This window comes from Aquarana catesbeiana, linkage group LG13 (genome assembly GCF_042186555.1).
Source record: "Aquarana catesbeiana isolate 2022-GZ linkage group LG13, ASM4218655v1, whole genome shotgun sequence".
NCBI lineage: Eukaryota > Metazoa > Chordata > Amphibia > Anura > Ranidae > Aquarana > Aquarana catesbeiana.
Window position 1 is genome coordinate 19,732,499 of NC_133336.1, and position 19,422 is coordinate 19,751,920.

The window sequence follows — 19,422 nt, forward strand, 5'->3', positions numbered from 1 at the left end:
GCAACAAGTCCCCTTGCTGCGAGCCGCGGACGCAGCTGGTGTGAACTCGGCCTTAATCAGTATTTTTTGCTAGAAAATTACTTATAACCCCCAAACATTTTATATTTATATATATATGTAGCACCCCGGGGTTTAGTCAGGGAACTCCTCACAAATTTACTCGCCAAGAATAGTCATCTTGGTTGATTGATAGAGATCTATTGATTCCTCCCTAAGGCTCGATTCACATCTATGCATGTTGCTTTTGAGCGTTTTTGGAGTTTTTTTTGTGATGCTTGCCACCTTTTTGAGAAGCGTTTTTGTAGCATTTTTGCCGCGTTTTGCGTTTTTTTTTTTTTTACAGTTTTTTTTAGACTGTATACAGTCTAAAAAAAAAATTTAAAAAAAAACGCCAAAAACGCATCAAAAAAGCTGCAAAAACGCTGTAAAAACTCTGCACTTGCATTTTTGATGCTGGTCCATTGAATTCTATTACATGCAAAACGCTGCATTTTGCATGAAAAAAAGTCCCTGACCCTTTCCAAAAATGCAGAGGTACAAAAAGGCATTGATGTGAACATGTTCCATAGGAACCCATGTTAAAAAATTCCCATGCATTTCTGCAAAATGCAAAATGCATCAAAAAACGCGCTAGTGTGAATGGAGCCTTAGGCTCCATTCACACCTATGCATGTTGCTTTTGAGCGTTTTTGGAGGTTTTTTTTTCATGCTTGGCACGTTTTTGAGCAGCGTTTTTGTAGCGTTTTTGCGGCGTTTTTGCGGCGTTTTTGCCGCAATTTGCGTTTTGCGTTTTTTTTTTTTTTTTTTTCATTTTTTTTTTACAGTCTTAAAAAAAATTACAAAAAAAAAAAAAAAAAAAAAAAAACGGCAAAAACGCACCAAAAACGCACCAAAAACGGTGCACTTGCGTTTTTGATGCTTGTCCATTGAAATCCATTACATGCAAAACGCTGCTTTTTGCATGAAAAAAAGTCCCCGACCCTTTCCAAAAACGCAGAGATACAAAAAAGCATTGATGTGAACATGTTCCATAGGAACCCATGTTAAAAAATTCCCATGCATTTCTGCAAAATGCAAAATGCATCAAAAAACGCGCTAGTGTGAATGGAGCCTTAGTCCTTGTTGCACTTTTCTCTTCTACCACCAGGTGGCCAGGTACTTGGTGGTACTAGATATGAGAAGGGCAGCCCAAGGTCAGGTTATGGGTATATGGGGTATCTCAGCCAATGGGCAGGGGTTTTCTTGAATCCCTTGGCCTGCTGGGAGAACCTATATATTTGGATGAGGTCAGGTGATCTGTGTTCTGTGCCACCTGGACGGCTGTCTGGGTGGACGTGTCTTGTATGCCCTGGGCTTCTAGGCCGGAGATTGGGCCTATCCCTGGGGGGGGCATTTGGCTGCCAGGCTGTGTGAAGGCCTATCCAGAAGTAAGAGGGCAGCACAGGGTTAGGATTGCGGCTTGCAGTCCCACCGAAAGTGACGGTTCTGTCGGCCGGAGAACCTGTCAGTGGTCGGAGGTAGAAGGGAAGCTGTCGCCACGAAGGGGCCGACCGCCTTTACCAGGGACCACAGTGAGTAACTGAAGAAAGTACCGGGACCATATTCTCACCGAACGGGCACGGTGGAGAATCGGGAAACTTCAGGCGGTGATTAAGTCAGGGACCCAACCCATGGAGGAGACGCTTACAGAGAGGCCTTGTAAGTCAAGCCAGGGACCTCGCCGGTCACCAGGGGTGAAGCTTGAGAAGTACCTGGAGTGCCAAGCCAGGGACCCAGCAGGGAAGCGTGGGTGACGCTTGGGGGAGATACCACCGCCAACTCTGGAGGAGCTCCAGGGATTCAGAGTCAGGGAATCAGAGGGTCTAGTGAGAGACCGGGAGCTCAGTGTTGAAGAACTACAAGAGCCAGTTGTAGTGGAGCTGAAAGAACTGTCACGTTTGAGTTTAGGAACTGTTAAAGGACTATCGCCATAGGAGACAGCGTTCCTGCATGTGCAGAAGTGGCGCCTTGCCGAGGCCTTTCCCTGCACGGCTGTCCTCCTATTGAAGTCTCGCAGTCTGCCAATTGAATCTATAACCACTTAAGGGTGTCCTGGCCCTAACCCTCTTTGCCCCAAAAAATACAAAAAGGACTGTCAAAAGAAATAAAACATCTTTTACATCCAAGAAGTGTCTGGCGCCCAATGACTTTCACCAACTTTGCACCCACTATGCTTCACAACCCACCACATATTGAAGGATGTCAGCTATCTTTGGCCTTGGAGGTCCTCATTAGACTGGACAAGGCCGGAGGCCTTGCTACATTTGCTACTTGCTAGCCTAGCTCTGAGGAAGGGGGGTGCGCCCCCGAAACGCGTTAGCTGTACCCCGTGTTCTGTGCATGTCCATGCATTGTTTTTATGGCCTTTTGTCAGTTGCATTTTGTGAGTACCCACTTTTATATAAAACATTTTTATTATTAAATTATCTTTGGTAATGCACTAGGTGTGCGCGCCCTTCCATTTCTGTCCTTCTTGTAACAACTGATTGATTACTTGTGCTGTTTCTTCTACCTGTTCTGAGCTCTGCTGCACAGGAATTGCAAGAAGCTGATACCAGCAGCTGACTGATAACGTGCATCTCTTTGTCACTCTGCTCTCTCCTCCAATCTGCAAGTTCCTTGTTAGCATTTGGGCACTGCGGTACAACTGATTGGATGCTTGCACAGTTTCTTCCACTCCAGTCTGAGCTCTGCTGTACAGAAACTGCAAGAGGCTGATTCCAGCAGCTGACTGGTGCTCTCATTCCTCTGTCACTCTTCTCTCTCCCACAATCAGCATGTACCTTGTTGACATTTGAGCACTGCAGTACAAGTGAACGGTTGCTTGTGTTGCTTCTTCTACCCCATTCTGAGCTCTGCTGTACAGGAATTGCAAGAGGCTGATACCAGCAGCTGACTGAAGAGCGCATCTCCCTGCAAATCTGCTCTCTCCTCCAATCAACAAGCTCCTTGTTAGCATTTGGGCAGTGCAGCACAACTGATTGGTTGCTTTTGGTTCCCCCCCCCCCCCCAGGCTTAGCTCTGCTGTGCAGAAGCTGCAAGAGGCTGATACCTGCAGCTGACTGATGCGCTCATTCCCCTGTCACTCTGCTCTCTCCTCCAATCAGCATGTACCTTGTTGGCATATGGGCAATGCAGTACAACGAATTGGTTACTTCTTCTACACCAGTCTGAGCCTTGCTGTACAGGGACTGCAAGAGGCTGATACCAGATACTTAAAGCGGAACTTCAGTCATTTTTTCATCTTTCCATCTATTAAATCTTCTGCCCTTGTTGTTGTTGTTTTAACTTTGGATAGTAAAACATTTTTTTTTTCTGCCAGTAAATCCCTTATACAGCCCACTTCCTGTTTCTTGTCTGGTCATCAGCCTAGGCTTATGACCTCATGCACAGCTCTCCCCCACTCTCGTGAGTTTGCCAGGAAGGGAGCCATAAGAGGGACAATGAGAGCTGCAGAGCTGGAGGCGTGCCTATGTGTAAATTCAGGAAGTGAACAGGCAGCAGCTTCAGCTGCCCACAGTTAAAATGGCTGCAGCCAGACTCAGTAGAAGGAAATTTTTGCAGCATATTGGGCAAGTACAGAATCACAGTATATATTAAAATAATTTGCAAAGTGGTTGAGGGAAGCTTCAGAATGGCAAAGATGTTTTTATGACAAATGATGTGAACAGACTGCAGTTCCTCTTTAAACTGCTTGTAAAAAAAAAGATATTAAATTATATGTATTATATTGTATATCAATTTATATATAAAATAACATTATGTAAAAAAATAAATAAATAAATAAATAAATAATATATATATATATATATATATATATATATATATATATATATATATTTATTCTTTTTATAAATGTATAATAATATAAAAAATAATATTTATTGCAATATTATATAATTATAATATAAAAAAGAATATTTATTACAATTTTATATATATATTATAAATAAAAAAATAGAATATTTGCTAATATATATTAGCAAATATTCTATTTCTTTATACATATATATATATATATATATATATATATATATATATATATATAAAGAAATGGAATATTTGCTAATATATATTAGCAAATATTCTATTTTTTTATTTATAATATATATATAAAATTGTAATAAATATTCTTTTTTATATATATATATTTTTTTTACATAATGTTATTTTATATATAAATTGAAATATATATATATATATATATATATATATATATATATATATATAAATATATATATATATGTATATAAATATATATATATATATATATATATATATATATATACACACACACACGCTTTTTTTTTTTTTTTTTTTTTGCTTATCGCATATATTCATTACTTGCTCCTTAGTAGAGATGTTGATGAAGTTCTGCCAGCACATCAGTGCAAATCTATTCCAACTACTTAAAAACATCAGATTCTGTGGCCATTTATCAGTTCTAATCTCAGCAGGCTGTCTATCCATTTATCTAACTTCCCTGCTTTATACAAAGAAATTTACTAAATTGAGACTAAAAAAAATAAAAATAAAGGCATAAATGCATCAGACAAAATATTAAAGCTACAGTCACAACAATGACTTAAAACTGTATCTTCTCTAGAAATCCAGGAACCACAAGTCCCAGCCTTCCCTGCCACCTTCTCCAGCCTGCAGACAGACAAACAGGTGCAGCCCAGCAACCTCTCTAATCCTTATTCAAACCCCAACCAACTGAACTCTTCAGGGATTGGTGGCAGCAGCTCCCACCTCCTCTGCCATCCCATTGGCCTGCCTTGTGCCCTGGGGCTGTTTGCACAGTTGCTACATGAGGTCACTTGGTGCACATGAGGTCCCTTGGAGACTCAGCACTTGGCTGAAGCTGCAGGTGAAGCTGCATTTAGTGCATGGACTGCACAGGAGCTGTGATCTGCACAGACAGTAGGGCACCATCCCCCTGAGAAAGAAAGAGGAGGAGGAGAAGGGGGGAGGGGGAGTGGTGGAGGGTGTGCTGGTCTCACCCCCCCCTGCAGAGATGAGACTCTCATTGTTCAGCTGTTAGCACTCTGCTCCCTCCAGGGGCACACACACACACACAAGATGGGCTCTTCTCTATGATAGCACAACTGCCCCTCCAAACCAGGACCCACTATGGATATCACCATCTCCCAGCTCATGGACCTGTTCCTGGACAGCCCCCTGGTCACCTGGGTGAGTGCATTTTACCTGTACTGGTGGAGAATTGGGGGTGGGGGCTCCTAAACCTGAGCAAAGTGCATGATCTAAAGTGGTTGTGGAACTACAAGCGTCAGCATGTCCTCTCAAGAGTGGGTGGCATTGCATCCAAGTTCCACAGCAGCTGAAGAGCCACAAAAACTGCAGAGAGAGGTTCAGTTACTATCCAGATCACTTTATAGAAAGTTGCAAAACTTTTTTTTTTTCAGGGGGATTTTTTTGGTACTTTTCTTTTCTCTCCTCTTTTATTTAATATAAATATATATATATATATATATATATATATATATATATAATTTTTTTTGTATAGTGTAAATTGTAGTGAGCCAGCAGCGGGAACCTTCCTTTTTTTTTTTTTTTTTTTTTTTTTCTTTCTTTTTTTTTTTTTTTTTTTATCTCTATGCAAATCCTATGTCTGTAGTGTGAACTCTTTTTTTCCTGTTCTCAGACCACCTGCAGACTTGGAATTTGCATTTTTTGTTTTCCTCCAGAGAGTGGCTTTTCAGCTCTCAGGGTCCGCTGTGACCGTTTTTGGAGGGAGCTGAATTTACTATGCTGCCCTTTTTATAACCAGAAGGTGACAACAGCCTTGTAAGCACATTTCTATGACATCCTCTCCGCCGGGCGCATCGACTTTCTTGAAGTTTATAGGTGTGTAACTGAATAAAGATCACTGTCACTGGGAGGAAATGGCTTCTTTTTTTTTTTTTTCTTTTTTTTTTGTTGCCTGGGGTGCAGTTTAACTCAGTGAGACTAAACACCCCAGAACATCTCAATATCTTGGGTTCTGTTGGGGACTTCTAGACTGGCCTGAGCTCAGCATCATTTGGTTTTTAGATTGTCCCCCTGCATGTGCTTTTATCATTGTGTTGTTACATTGTAACTAGTTTACAAAATAAATATTTCTCTTCTAAAATATTTCATGGATCTGAAATAGTTGTCAGGAAATTGATTAGATCTGTATGTTTTCTTATATCACTTAGATCCCTATATGCTCTTATGGACCTCTATTAGATCTCTATATTCACTTATAGAACTCTATTAGATCTCCTATATGCCCGTATAGACCTCTATTAGATCTCTATATTCACTTATAGACCTCTATTAGATCTCTATATGCCCTTATAGAACTCTTAGATCTCTATATGCCCTCATAGAACTCTGTTAGATCTCTATATGCCCTCATAGAACTCTGTTAGATCTCTATATGCCCTCATAGAACTCTGTTAGATCTCTATATGCCCTCATAGAACTCTGTTAGATCTCTATATGCCCTCATAGAACTCTGTTAGATCTCTATATGCCCTCATAGAACTCTGTTAGATCTCTATATGCCCTCATAGAACTCTGTTAGATCTCTATATGCCCTCATAGAACTCTGTTAGATCTCTATATGCCCTCATAGAACTCTGTTAGATCTCTATATGCCCTCATAGAACTCTAGTAAGCTGGCCATACCCCTATACAATTTTCTTATTTAATTTCCTTTTATATTTACCTTCAACTATGTAGTGCAAGGGCCTCCCTGATTGCATACAAGTTGAAAGTGTTTAGGTCTGACCTCATATATTGCTTTGGTAAATCTAAAGGAAAGTTGTACAAGAAAATAGTATAATCTACGGCCTGACTTAGATATCCCTATGCCCTTATAGGACAAGATATCTATATGCCCTTCTAGAACTCTATCAGAATGCTGTATGCCCTTATAGAACTCTTAGATCCCTATATTCCCTTATAGAACTTTATTAGATCCATATATGCCCTTATATAACTCTTAGATCCCTATATGCCCTTATATGTAATCGCTGCACAAACTGTTGGCGCTGTATAAATCCTGTAAAATAATAATATGCCCTTTAAAAGTTTTAGATTCTTTTATGCCTTTTTAGAATGCGTAGATTCCTATATGGCCCTTTTTAGAATGCGTAGATCCCTATATGGCCCTTTTTAGAACGCGTAGATCCCTATATGCCCTTTTTAGAATGGGTAGATCCCCTATCTGCCCTTTTTAGAATGTGTAGATCCCCTATATGCCATTTTAGAACTCGTAGATCCCTATATGCCCTTATAGAATGCTATTACAGCTGTGGCCAAAAAGTTTTGAGAATGACACAACTATAAAATTTTCACAAAAAGTCTGCTGTTTCAGTGTTTTTAGATCTTTTTGTCAGATGTTACTATGGTATACTGAAGTATAATTACAACAATTCCTAAGTGTCAAAGCCTTCTATTGACAATGACAGTTTAGGCAAAGTCTATATTGGCAGTGTTGACCCTTCTTTTTCAAGACCTCTGCAATTCTCCCTGGCATGGTGTCAATCTTCTTCTGGGTCACATCCTGACTGATGGCCGCCCATTCTTGCATAATTAATGCTTGGAGTTTGTCAGAATTTGTGGGGTTTTTGTTCACCCGCCTCTTGAGGATTCACCACAAGTTCTCAATGGGTTTAAGATCTGGGGAGTTTCCTAGCCATGGACAGAAAATGTCAATGTTTTGTTCCCCAAGCCACTTAGTTATGACTTTTGCCTTATGGCAAGGTGGTCCATAGTGCTGGAAAAGGCACCAAACTGTTCTTGGATGGTTGGGAGAAGTTGCTCTCGAAGGATGTTTTTGTACCATTCTTTATTCATGGCTGTGTTCTCAGACAAATTGTGAGTGAGCCCACTCCCTTGGCTGAGGAGCAACCCCACACATGAATGGTCTCAGGATGCTTTACTGTTGGCATGACACAGGACTGATGGTAGCGCTTCTCTTTTTTCTTCTCCGGACAAGGAGAAGCAGTACAATCCCTGTACATTTTGCAGAATATCAGTCTGTCCCTGATGTTTTTCCTGGATAGAAGTGTGTTCTTTGCTGCCCTTGACACCAGGCCATCCTCCAAAAGTCTTCTCCTCACTGTGCCTCTAGATGCTCTGCACTGGAGGCGCCCCGATCCCGCAGGTGAATCAACCATCCTGGCGCTTGCTGGACTTTCTTGGGTGCCCTGAAGCTTTCTTCATGAATGCAGTGGAAATTTTTTTTTTTTGGGATTGTTTACTTTCATGGCAAAGGACTTTGCAATTATTTGCGATTCATCTGATCACTCTTCATAACTTTCTGGAGTTATATGCAAATCGCTATCATAAAAACTGAGGCAGCAGACTTTGTTAAGATTGATATTTGTGTCATTCTCAAAACTTTTGGCCACGGCTGTAAATCTCTATATGCTCTTGTAGAACGCTATTAGATCTCTATATGCTCTTGTAGAACGCTATTAGATCTCTATATGCTCTTGTAGAACGCTATTAGATCTCTATATGCTCTTGTAGAACGCTATTAGATCTCTATATGCTCTTGTAGAACGCTATTAGATCTCTATATGCTCTTGTAGAACGCTATTAGATCTCTATATGCTCTTGTAGAACGCTATTAGATCTCTATATGCTCTTGTAGAAAGCTATTAGATCTCTATATGCTCTTGTAGAAAGCTATTAGATCTCTATATGCTCTTGTAGAACGCTATTAGATCTCTATATGCTCTTGTAGAACGCTATTAGATCTCTATATGCTCTTGTAGAACGCTATTAGATCTCTATATGCTCTTGTAGAACGCTATTAGATCTCTATATGCTCTTGTAGAACGCTATTAGATCTCTATATGCTCTTGTAGAACGCTATTAGATCTCTATATGCTCTTGTAGAACGCTATTAGATCTCTATATGCTCTTGTAGAACGCTATTAGATCTCTATATGCTCTTGTAGAACGCTATTAGATCTCTATATGCTCTTGTAGAACGCTATTAGATCTCTATATGCTCTTGTAGAACGCTATTAGATCTCTATATGCTCTTGTAGAACGCTATTAGATCTCTATATGCTCTTGTAGAACGCTATTAGATCTCTATACGCTCTTGTAGAACGCTATTAGATCTCTATACGCTCTTGTAGAACGCTATTAGATCTCTATACGCTCTTGTAGAACGCTATTAGATCTCTATACGCTCTTGTAGAACGCTATTAGATCTCTATACGCTCTTGTAGAACGCTATTAGATCTCAATACGCTCTTGTAGAACGCTATTAGATCTCTATACGCTCTTGTAGAACGCTATTAGATCTCTATACGCTCTTGTAGAACGCTATTAGATCTCTATAACGCTCTTGTAGAACGCTATTAGATCTCTATATCGCTCTTGTAGAACGCTATTAGATCTCTATACGCTCTTGTAGAACGCTATTAGATCTCTATACGCTCTTGTAGAACGCTATTAGATCTCTATACGCTCTTGTAGAACGCTATTAGATCTCTATACGCTCTTGTAGAACGCTATTAGATCTCTATACGCTCTTGTAGAACGCTATTAGATCTCTATATGCTCTTGTAGAACGCTATTAGATCTCTATATGCTCTTGTAGAACGCTATTAGATCTCTATATGCTCTTGTAGAACGCTATTAGATCTCTATATGCTCTTGTAGAACGCTATTAGATCTCTATATGCTCTTGTAGAACGCTATTAGATCTCTATATGCTCTTGTAGAACGCTATTAGATCTCTATATGCTCTTGTAGAACGCTATTAGATCTCTATATGCTCTTGTAGAACGCTATTAGATCTCTATATGCTCTTATGGAACGCTATTAGATCTCTATATGCTCTTATGGAACGCTATTAGATCTTTACATGACCTTACAGAACTCTATATTAGATCTCTATATGCTCTTATAGAAATATAGATGGCAGTCTACTGGTTCAAATTTCTAATTTCAATAAAAATTCTGTAGTGGAAGTTCTGAAATTCTGATTACACATGTCTCAATTCGTAGAAGATGAGTTTGCTTTTTTTTTTTTTTTTGTCTGAGGTTCAGTTTAACAGTGAATAACAAGAACATCTCAGTATTTTCTGTTTGACACTGCAGCCACCATGCAGGATTGTTAGCTCTGTGGCTCAGTTATTTGTCTGCTGTGGGCCTGCTGGATCCAATAGCTCAGCGGCGTTTGGCTTGCTTCTATGTTATCATAGAAATCTTTTAGATCTGTATATACGCTTCCACAGAAATATAGAAGGAAGTCTGCTGGTTTAGATTTCTTATTTCAATAAATGCTGAATTAGTGGAAGTTGTGAAACTTTTTTGAGAATTTTTGTAGTCATTCACATAGGCTGACTTTTGGTCTTTTTGGTCTGAGGTGCAGATTGAATAAGATACACAAGAACCTCCTAAACATGTTCTGTTCGACTCTTCAGCTGCCATGCTGGATTGTTAGCTCTGCAGCCCATTTGCCTCGCTTGGGTCTGCTGTGGAGCTGCCAGGACCAGAATGAGCTCAGCAGGATTGGGCTTAGATTGCTTACCGTTGTGTACTATCATCTCGTTACATTTAAAACTTGTTTGAAAAATATTCTTATTTTCCTAATATATGTCATGTAGTTGAAATGGTTGTCTGGACATCTCTTTAGATCTGTAGATGTTCTTTCAGAAATCTTGTTAGATCTGTAGATGTTCTTCTAGAAATCTCATTCGATCTGTATACAATAAGTTCTTCTAGAAATATAGATAGCAATCTACTACTCTTCAGATTTCTTATTTTGAAATTCTGATTACACTTGTAGCCATTCACGTAAGCTGACTTGGTCTTTTTTGGCCTGGGGTGCAGAGTGAATAAACACACAAGAACATCTAAAGATCTTCTGTTTGACACTGAGGCTGCTATGATAGATTGTTAGCCCTGCAGCCCATTTATCCCCCCCCCCCCCCCCCCCCCCCCCCGGGTCTGCTTTTAGACTTGCCTGGAGCTAAGCAGCACATGCCCGACAGATTGCCTGTTTACATGATTGTGTTATCTCTCAGTCGGTGTTTCAGTCCAGGAAGTAGAGCGTGACCCTGGATGATACCTGCATAAAGATGGTGCCATCTTAGAGAAAAGTGGATGAAGTCATTTTCAGACGGAACACTGATACCTCTGTGAGAGGTAATCCAATACCTGGAAGCAGTGGCAGGGCTGGTGCTGGAGGATTTTGTGGGGGGGGGGGTACAGGTGGGCCTCTCCGGGTCCGCACTCACCCTACACCAGGGCCGTCTTTAATATTGATTGGACCCTGGGCAAACATTTTTCTTGGCTCCCGAATCCACTTAACTATTTGCAGGCAGTGCCGGCTCGAGGGGGAGCTGCTTGGGCCCCACAACAATGACTGGGCCCTGGGCAGCTGCCCCTTTTGCCCTCTGTTAAAGACAGCCCTGCCTACAGCGGAGCTCTCCAGCTGGCTGTGATGGCATACTCTGCCATGCTGTCCCCCTGGTAGTCGGTGGGTGAAGAGGATGAAGTAATGCACGCAGCCTTGGTGAGCGAAGGGTTGCTCAGTGTTCCGTGCCCCAGGGGAGGGGGGGGTGTTGGTAGATCACCGGTCGGTGGATGCCCAGCACGCTCCTCTGTGCTCACCATAGGACAGGTTTGCTCCCCCGACCCCCCCCCCCCCTCAGTCCATCCAGGGGACTTGAAAGTCGTAGAGAGGAAAAGATTCCACCGTCCGTGCTGTAGTCACCACTCCACGGTCCCGGCACTCACCGCTCTGCGGCACAGTCCCTCCACGGCTTCCTTGGTTTCGCCTTCTGTCCTGATAGGCTGGGAGGAGAAGCCGGATGACCATAGTGAATATTGATTCACTATTGTCACAAGTGGGTGGATTCTGCGCCCCGAGCCCAACTTTTTCAAGCCAGTTAGAGCCTCCGGCTCTAATCATGTGGTTGGAGGGGGGGGGGCGGAACTCATACAAACGTTTAAGTCCAGTGTTCTGTCGAGAAGTGCTCGGGTTGTACTGCGCATGCGCCATACGGAACAGCACAACAGCTGATTTTACGATCAGCTATTGTGACGGTGCCTGCCGCACAATAGCCGACAGAATACATTTTTCCGTCAGATTGTGCCCTGCACTCCCGTGGCTAGTTCATGTCGATGAGGGGCGGATTTCTACATGTTGTGGGCAGATTTACCAATGATGGGCAGTTGGGGGCGGAATTTTTAAAGATGCCCAGTGCTGCAAAACAAAACTTTTTATGCTATTCTTTGAAGCATGCGCCGTTCATCCCGGGCACTTCTCAACCCAACACTGGCGCCCCGCATGCATCTCGCATGCAAACTAGGAGGGGTGGCGCCCCTAATGGACCGGCCCCTCCCACTTGGAAGTGTTACAATGACACATGTAGCATGCATATACTTAACATGAAACAATAAATCTGAGAAGTCCACCTAAAAGTGGATCTATACCAATGTTTTTCAACTCCAGTCCTCAAAGCGCCCCAACAGGTCATGTTTTCAGGATTTGCCGCAGATGAAACGGCTGTGGTAATTACCAAGGCAGTGAAACTGATTAAATCACCCGTGCAAAATAATGGAGAGCCTGAAAACATGACCTATCGGGGCGCCTTGAGGACTGGAGTTGAAAAACACTGATCTATACTTCAGAGATGCAGCATCTCAAAACTCTCCAAAAAAGGCTTCTGAGTACTGATCGCCGACCGCTTTCATTGGCCAGGCCAAGATGATGTCACTCCTGCATAGAGCTCCATGATTCTCGCCAAAATGAGAATCACATTTTTTTTTGATTGGAATAAAACGATCACGATTCTTGTGGAGTAAAATCTTTCACATTATACAAAAGAAATTGGACTAGTTTTTTTTTTTTTAATTCTTTAAAGTGTAATTTTTTCCAAAAAAATTGCTTTTGAACTACTGCTACGCAAATAAAATATATATATATATTTTTTTTAGTATAATGTTTGGGGGATCTAAGTAATTTTCTAGCAAAAAAAAAAAAAAAAAGATTTAACTTGAAACCAACAAATGTCAAAAAAAGTTTGAGTTTAAGTGGTTAATCTTCCCTCATTTACACACCAAAGTGTATTCCTTTGATCTAAAAGACACATTGTTACAATGTTTATACTTAAGTTCCAATGCTAAAGAATGTTGTGATTCTTGGCAGACTGCCCGTTTTTTTTTTTTTTTTCTTTTGATGGCTGTCAGCTTTAGCACAGCAGAGAGAATTCTCTGCATAGAAAGAATCAGGAAATGCTTTGTCAAGATCGCAATGGGGGGAAAAAAATCGTGATAACGATTGTTAACAATTGATCGTGCAGCTCTACTCCCGCATATGCGTGGGATTTCGATCATCTTGGCATTGTCCGAATTGAATAATGAGCTGTGCATGCGCAGCTCAGTGTAAAAAGGTAGATTGGCAGGTAAGTATCTTTTAATGCAGAAGAGACAACGTAATTCTCTTCTGCATTCAAAATCCTGACTGTTCTCCAGCTTTCTATTTTTTCATAAAGTTCCACTTTCGCTATTGTATGTATTGTACACATGGATGTTTTGCAGACGACACGCATGGCAGTCTTCAATCGTATCTGAATCTTCCAGGTACAGGAAGTGTGCATGTTTTGCATATGATCTGAAAAGCAGCAAAAGCTTCACAGTGGAAAGCCCAGAATTAATCAGCGCTCGGTTTGGCCCCGGAAAGTTTCTGCACTTGCCATAATACTGCCACTTTTTGCAATGACTTTTTTGACTAATCCTAATTGTGTCATCATTCTGAGTAACAGAAAAGTCATGTGTTTGTGTAAAGGCCTGATGCCCAACTTGCAGCCCAGGGGCCAGATGAATCAGTTTTTGGCTCTTATTGGACAACCCTCAGTGGCAGTCTGTGTTTTCCTTACTTAGTTGTCTTCTCTCTTTTTTATTTTTTATTTATTTATTTTTTAGATTTTATTATGTTATTATTAATATTTTTTTATTATTTTTTTTTATTATTATTAATAATAATATTTATTATCAATAATAATGTAATTTTTCTCCCTAAAATGATTCTAAAGGAAGGATTTTTATTAAAATAAAATAAGACGTTCCACTTTCCAGCTCTGTGTAATGCTTTTGCACAGAGTAGCCCTGATCCCCCTTTATTTTTTAGTTCCCCCCCCCCCCCCGTTGGCGGTCCTAGCTCCTCCCAGCCAAGTGCCCCCCCCCCAATAGGAAGTCCTTTGGTCAACGGCTCCTGCTGCTGTGTGAGCCAAGGAGGAGAGAGAGAGACCTGGGAGAGCCGCTGCTCTTGTGCACACCGCTGGATGGAAATGGGGCTCAGGTAAGCGTGCCGGTGTCTTGCCGAGAAAGTTCCCTCGGCGGATAAGTTCCCCCCCTGTACTGCGCAGGCGCAGCACCTGCGCAGTACGAACTACTGTCAGCCGCCGGAGATAGCCGAAGCTCAAACTTTTCAATCAGCTGTACACGGCGCCTGCGCCCTGGGTCCAGGTTCCTTCCCCACCATCCAAGTGGACCTAGAGGGGGAATCCAAAAGAGCCGAGCGAAGCGAGGCCGTGCCCGAAGCGTGGCAAGCGAAGTGAGCCCACGAGGGGCCCTCTTACAGGCGCCGTGTACAGATGATTTTCAGCTATTCTCCTTCGGCTATTTCCGCCGGATCCTACTGCGCAGGCGCAGCGCCTGCGCAGTAGAGGGGGGTCCTTATCCGCCGACCGGAACTTTCTCGGCAAAACACCTGCAGTCTGTGGCCATCTCTTAAATAAAATGTGCAAACTTGTGCTGATGTGAGGGGCCACACTTGAGCCCCGTTTATCAAAAAAGTTGACCATCGCTGGTGTACTGGGACAGTTTTTTTTTTTTTTCTGATTGTACGCTGGTCTGCAAAAGCCAGAATCTGTCAGACATAGAGAATAGAACGGGTGCACTGTGTATGCATAGCTCCCAACTCTCCTTGATTTGGAACAATTTCCTCCTCATTTTGGTTTGATCTTTATGTCTGTATATAAAATCAACTTTTTATCTTTCAAAAAGTGTATACCGGTGCTAAAACTTTCATCCAATTTCTAAATTGCTGCGTTTGTAAATTTCAAAAGTCAGTGTATAGGAATATTGCACTTGTGGGTTTAATTTAAGCTTCTTTCCCCCTTTTTTTTCTTTTTTGATAATTCTCCTTTAGGGGGGTGTGTACATACTTTTTCTAATAGGTGTCCCTCCTATGGATGATATGGATGGTCTAGGGTGATGTGCTCGGTATAGGTGAATGGGCTCTGTGGATGGTCTAGGGTCATGTGCTCAGTATAGGTGGGTGGGCTCTGTGGATGGTATAGGGTGATGTGCTGGGTATGGATGGTATAGGGTGATGTGCTGGGTATGGACGGTACAGTGGCATGCTAGGTATTGATGGTATGGGGAGGGGGGGGGGGTGTGCTTGGTCTGGATGGTATAGGGTTATTTGCTCAGTATGGATGGTATAGGGGGTGTGCTCCTGTATGGATGGTACAGTGGCATGCTGGGTATGGATGGTATAGGGGGGTGTGCTCTGTATGGATGGTACAGCGGCATGCTGGGTATGGATGGTCTAGGGTGATGTGCTTGGTATGGATGGTACAGTGGAGTGTGCTCAGTATAGATTGTACAGTGGCAAGCTGGGTGTAGATAGTATGGGGGTATAGATCAGGGATATGCAATTAGCGGACCTCCAGCTGTTGCAAAACTACAAGTCCCATCATGCCTCTGGGTGTCATGCTTTTGGCTGTCAGAGTCTTGCTATGCCCCATGGGACTTGTAGTTCTGCAACAGCTGGAGGTCCGCTAATTGCATATCCCCGGTATAGATGGTACAGTGGCATGCTGGGTATGGATGGTATAGGGGGTGTGCTCTGTATAGATGGTACAGTGGCATGCTGGGTATGGATGGTATAGGGGGTGTGCTCTGTATAGATGGTACAGTGGCATGCTGGGTATGGATGGTATAGGGCAGTGATGGCGAACCTTGGCACCCCAGATGTTTTGGAACTACATTTCCCATGATGCTCATGCACTCTGCAATGTAGTTGAGCATCATGGGAAATGTAGTTCCAAAACATCTGGGGTGCCAAGGTTCGCCATCACTGGTATAGGGGTGTGCTCTGTATAGATGGTACAAGTGGCATGCTTGGTATGGATGGTATAGGGGGGGGGTGCTCTGTATAGATGGTACAGTGGCATGCTGGGTATGGATGGTATAGGGGGGGTGCTCTGTATAGATGGTACAGTGGCATGCTGGGTATGGATGGTATAGGGGGGGTGCTCCGTATAGATGGTACAGTGGCATGCTGGGTATGGCTGGTATAGGGGGGGGTGCTCTGTATAGATGGTACAGTGGCATGCTGGGTATGGATGGTATAGGGGGTGTGCTCTGTATAGATGGTACAATGACATGCTGGGTGTGGATGGTATGGGGGTGTGCTCCGTATAGATGGTACAGTGGCATGCTGGGTATGGATGGTATAGGGGGGTGCTCTGTATAGATGGTACAGTGGCATGCTGGGTATGGATGGTATAGGGGGGGTGCTCCGTATAGATGGTACAGTGGCATGCTGGGTGTGGATGTATAGGGGGTGTGCTCGGTATGATTGGTACAGTGGCATGCTGGGTATGGATGGTATAGGTGGGTGTGCTTGGTATAATTGGTACAGTGGCATACTGGGTATATTTGGTAGAGCATGGTGCACTGAGCACAGGATCCAGGCCTTGTGTGGGTGCGGTGAGTATGTGAACGAGGTCAGTTGTAACCTGAAACACTTCATTACTTTGAACACAAATAGCGATCGTCTTACTTCTTCTGATCTCCAGCTCTCCCAGGATCAGATGGGGGTTGTCATGGCTCCTGTTACTGAAGTACCTGACCCTGACCACTTACCTTAAAGAGGAACTCCACTGTGTGCATGGGGGGGTGGGGTGGGGGGGGAAAGGAGGAGGTGAGGCAAAGGTAACATTTAGTGTATTTTCAGTATCTCACAAAAGTGAGTACACCCCTCACGTTTTTGTAAATATTTTCTTGTGACAACACTGAAGAAAGAAATGACACTTTGCTACAATGTAAAGTAGTGAGTGTACAGTTTGTATAACAGTGTAAATTTGCTGTCCCCTCAAAATAACTCAACACACAGCCATTAATGTCTAAACAACAAAAGTGAGTACACTTTTTTTGAGTACACGCCATTTTTCCTCCCTGGTGTCATGTGACTTGTTAGTGTTACAAGGTCTCAGGTGTGAATGGGGAGCAGGTGTGTTAATGTTGGTGTTATCGCTCTCACTCTCTCATACTGGTCACTGGAAGTTCAACATGGCACCTCATGGCAAAGAACTCTCTGAGGATTTGAAATAAAGAATTGTTGCTCTACATAAAGATGGCCTAGGCTATAAGAAGATTGTCAAGACCCTGAAACTGAGCTGCAGCACGGTGGCCAAGACCATACAGCGGTTTAACAGGACAGGTTCCACTCAGAACAGGCCTCGCCATGGTGGACCAAAGAAGTTGAGGTCACGTGCTCAGTGTCATATCCAGAGGTTGTCTTTGGGAAATAGACGTATGAGTGCTGCCAGCATTGCTGCAGGGGTTGAGGGGGTGGGGGGTCAGCCTGTCAGTGCTCAGACCATACGCCACACACTGCATCAAATTGGTCTGCATGGCTGTCATCCCAGAAGGAAGCCTCTTCTAAAGATGATGCACAAGAAAGTCTGCAGTTTGCTGAAGACAAGCAGACCAAGGACATGGATTACTGGAACCATGTCCTGTGGTCTGATGAGACCAAGATAAATGTATTTGGTTCAGATGGTGACAAGCGTGTGTGGCGGCAACCAGGTGAGGAGAACAAAGACAAGTGTGTCTTGTCTACAGTCAAGCATGGTGGTGGAAGTGTCATGGTCTGGGGCTGCATGAGTGCTGCCGGCACTGGGGGGCTACAGATCATTGAGGGAACCATGAATGCCAACATGTACTGTGACATACTGAAGCAGAGCATGATCCCCTCCCTTCAGAGACTGGACCGCAGGGCAGTATTCCAACATGAGAACCACGCCAAACACACCTCCAAGATGACCACTGCCTTGCTAAAGAAGCTGAGGGTAAAGGTGATGGACTGGCCAAGCATGTCTCCAGACCTAAACCCTATTGAGCATCTGTGGGACATCCTCAAACAGAAGGTGGAGGAGCGCAAGGTCTCTAACATCCACCAGCTCTGTGATGTCGTCATGGAGGAGTGGAAGAGGACTCCAGTGACAACCTGTGAAGCTCTGGTGAACTCCATGCCCAAGAGGGTTAAGGCAGTGCTGGAAAATAATGGTGGCCACACAAAATATTGACACTTTGGGCCCAATTTGGACATTTTCACTTAGGGGTGTACTGACTTTTGTTGCCAGCAGTTTAGACATTAATGGCTGTGTGTTGAGTTATTTTGAGGGGACAGCAAATTTACACTGTTATACAAGCTGTACACTCACTACTTTACATTGTAGACAAGTGTCATTTCTTCAGTGTTGTCACATGAAAAGATAGAAGAAAAGATTTACATAAATGTGAGGGGTGTACTTACTTTTGTGAGATACTGTATATTCTTACTCTACAGAAGACATTAAACCAGTCATATCAGACTCCTCTCCAAGGAGCCTACAATCTAATATTTTTCCTGCACACATAAATGGGGTGACTTCAGCTGATAATGAATGGTCTGCAAGTTTTTTATTTGAGTTGTTGGAGTGCCTGGAGAGAACCATCACAAACCTGGAGATGAAAGTACCAATGCAAAGCAAATCGTGTCCTTGGTGGAAGTTGGAGCCTCCAGGACTCCAGTGCTGCTCCACATTCATCGATCGTACTGCACATTGCATCTCCTTTTTATACAGAAGTTTCATCTGTTTATATTTTGCCTTCCCTGTTTTCGTGACCACGCCAAATTTGTCATTTTCTTTTTTACTTTGTTCTTTTTACATCACATGATGATCTAAAGTATTTCAGCGGTGAATGAGCTGGTTTGTTTAGGAGAGTCCTGCAGGACAGAGGGACAGAAAAGGGACAGTTATGTAAATCCTCCGGGCACACGGCTCCGCCCTCCGTGTATTTGGCATTCCGAAGACAAAAGCTGGAAGCCGAGACGAACGTTTATTGTGAACACAATCCAGAGAGCCAGACAAAAGGCGAGCGGGCAGAGCCGATCCCCCCTCTCCAGAGACCCCCCCAGCACCTGTCTCCGAGTGACAGCCTGACGCAACACATAGAGGAAGACGGGCATTTATAGAATCCATCGTCACCGGCAACATATGGCAACTCGCCGCCCCGCCATTTACATCACTCTGTGTGGCCGGCAAGCCAATAATAAAAAAAAAAAAACAAAAACACAAA

The 19,422-nt window shown here is 43.0% G+C and overlaps 1 protein-coding gene across 1 annotated transcript in view; it reads left to right on the forward strand.

Annotated features, from left to right (window-relative positions):
- Positions 1-4,846: 4,846 nt before the first annotated feature.
- The window catches only part of CCDC88C (coiled-coil domain containing 88C), a gene marked incomplete in the record, with an annotated part of 152,870 nt that continues 138,294 nt past the window's right edge, over positions 4,847-19,422 (forward strand). Inside the window, 1 exon segment of the mRNA XM_073610749.1 lies at positions 4,847-5,232. Coding sequence (XP_073466850.1) covers positions 5,173-5,232 — 60 coding nt within the window.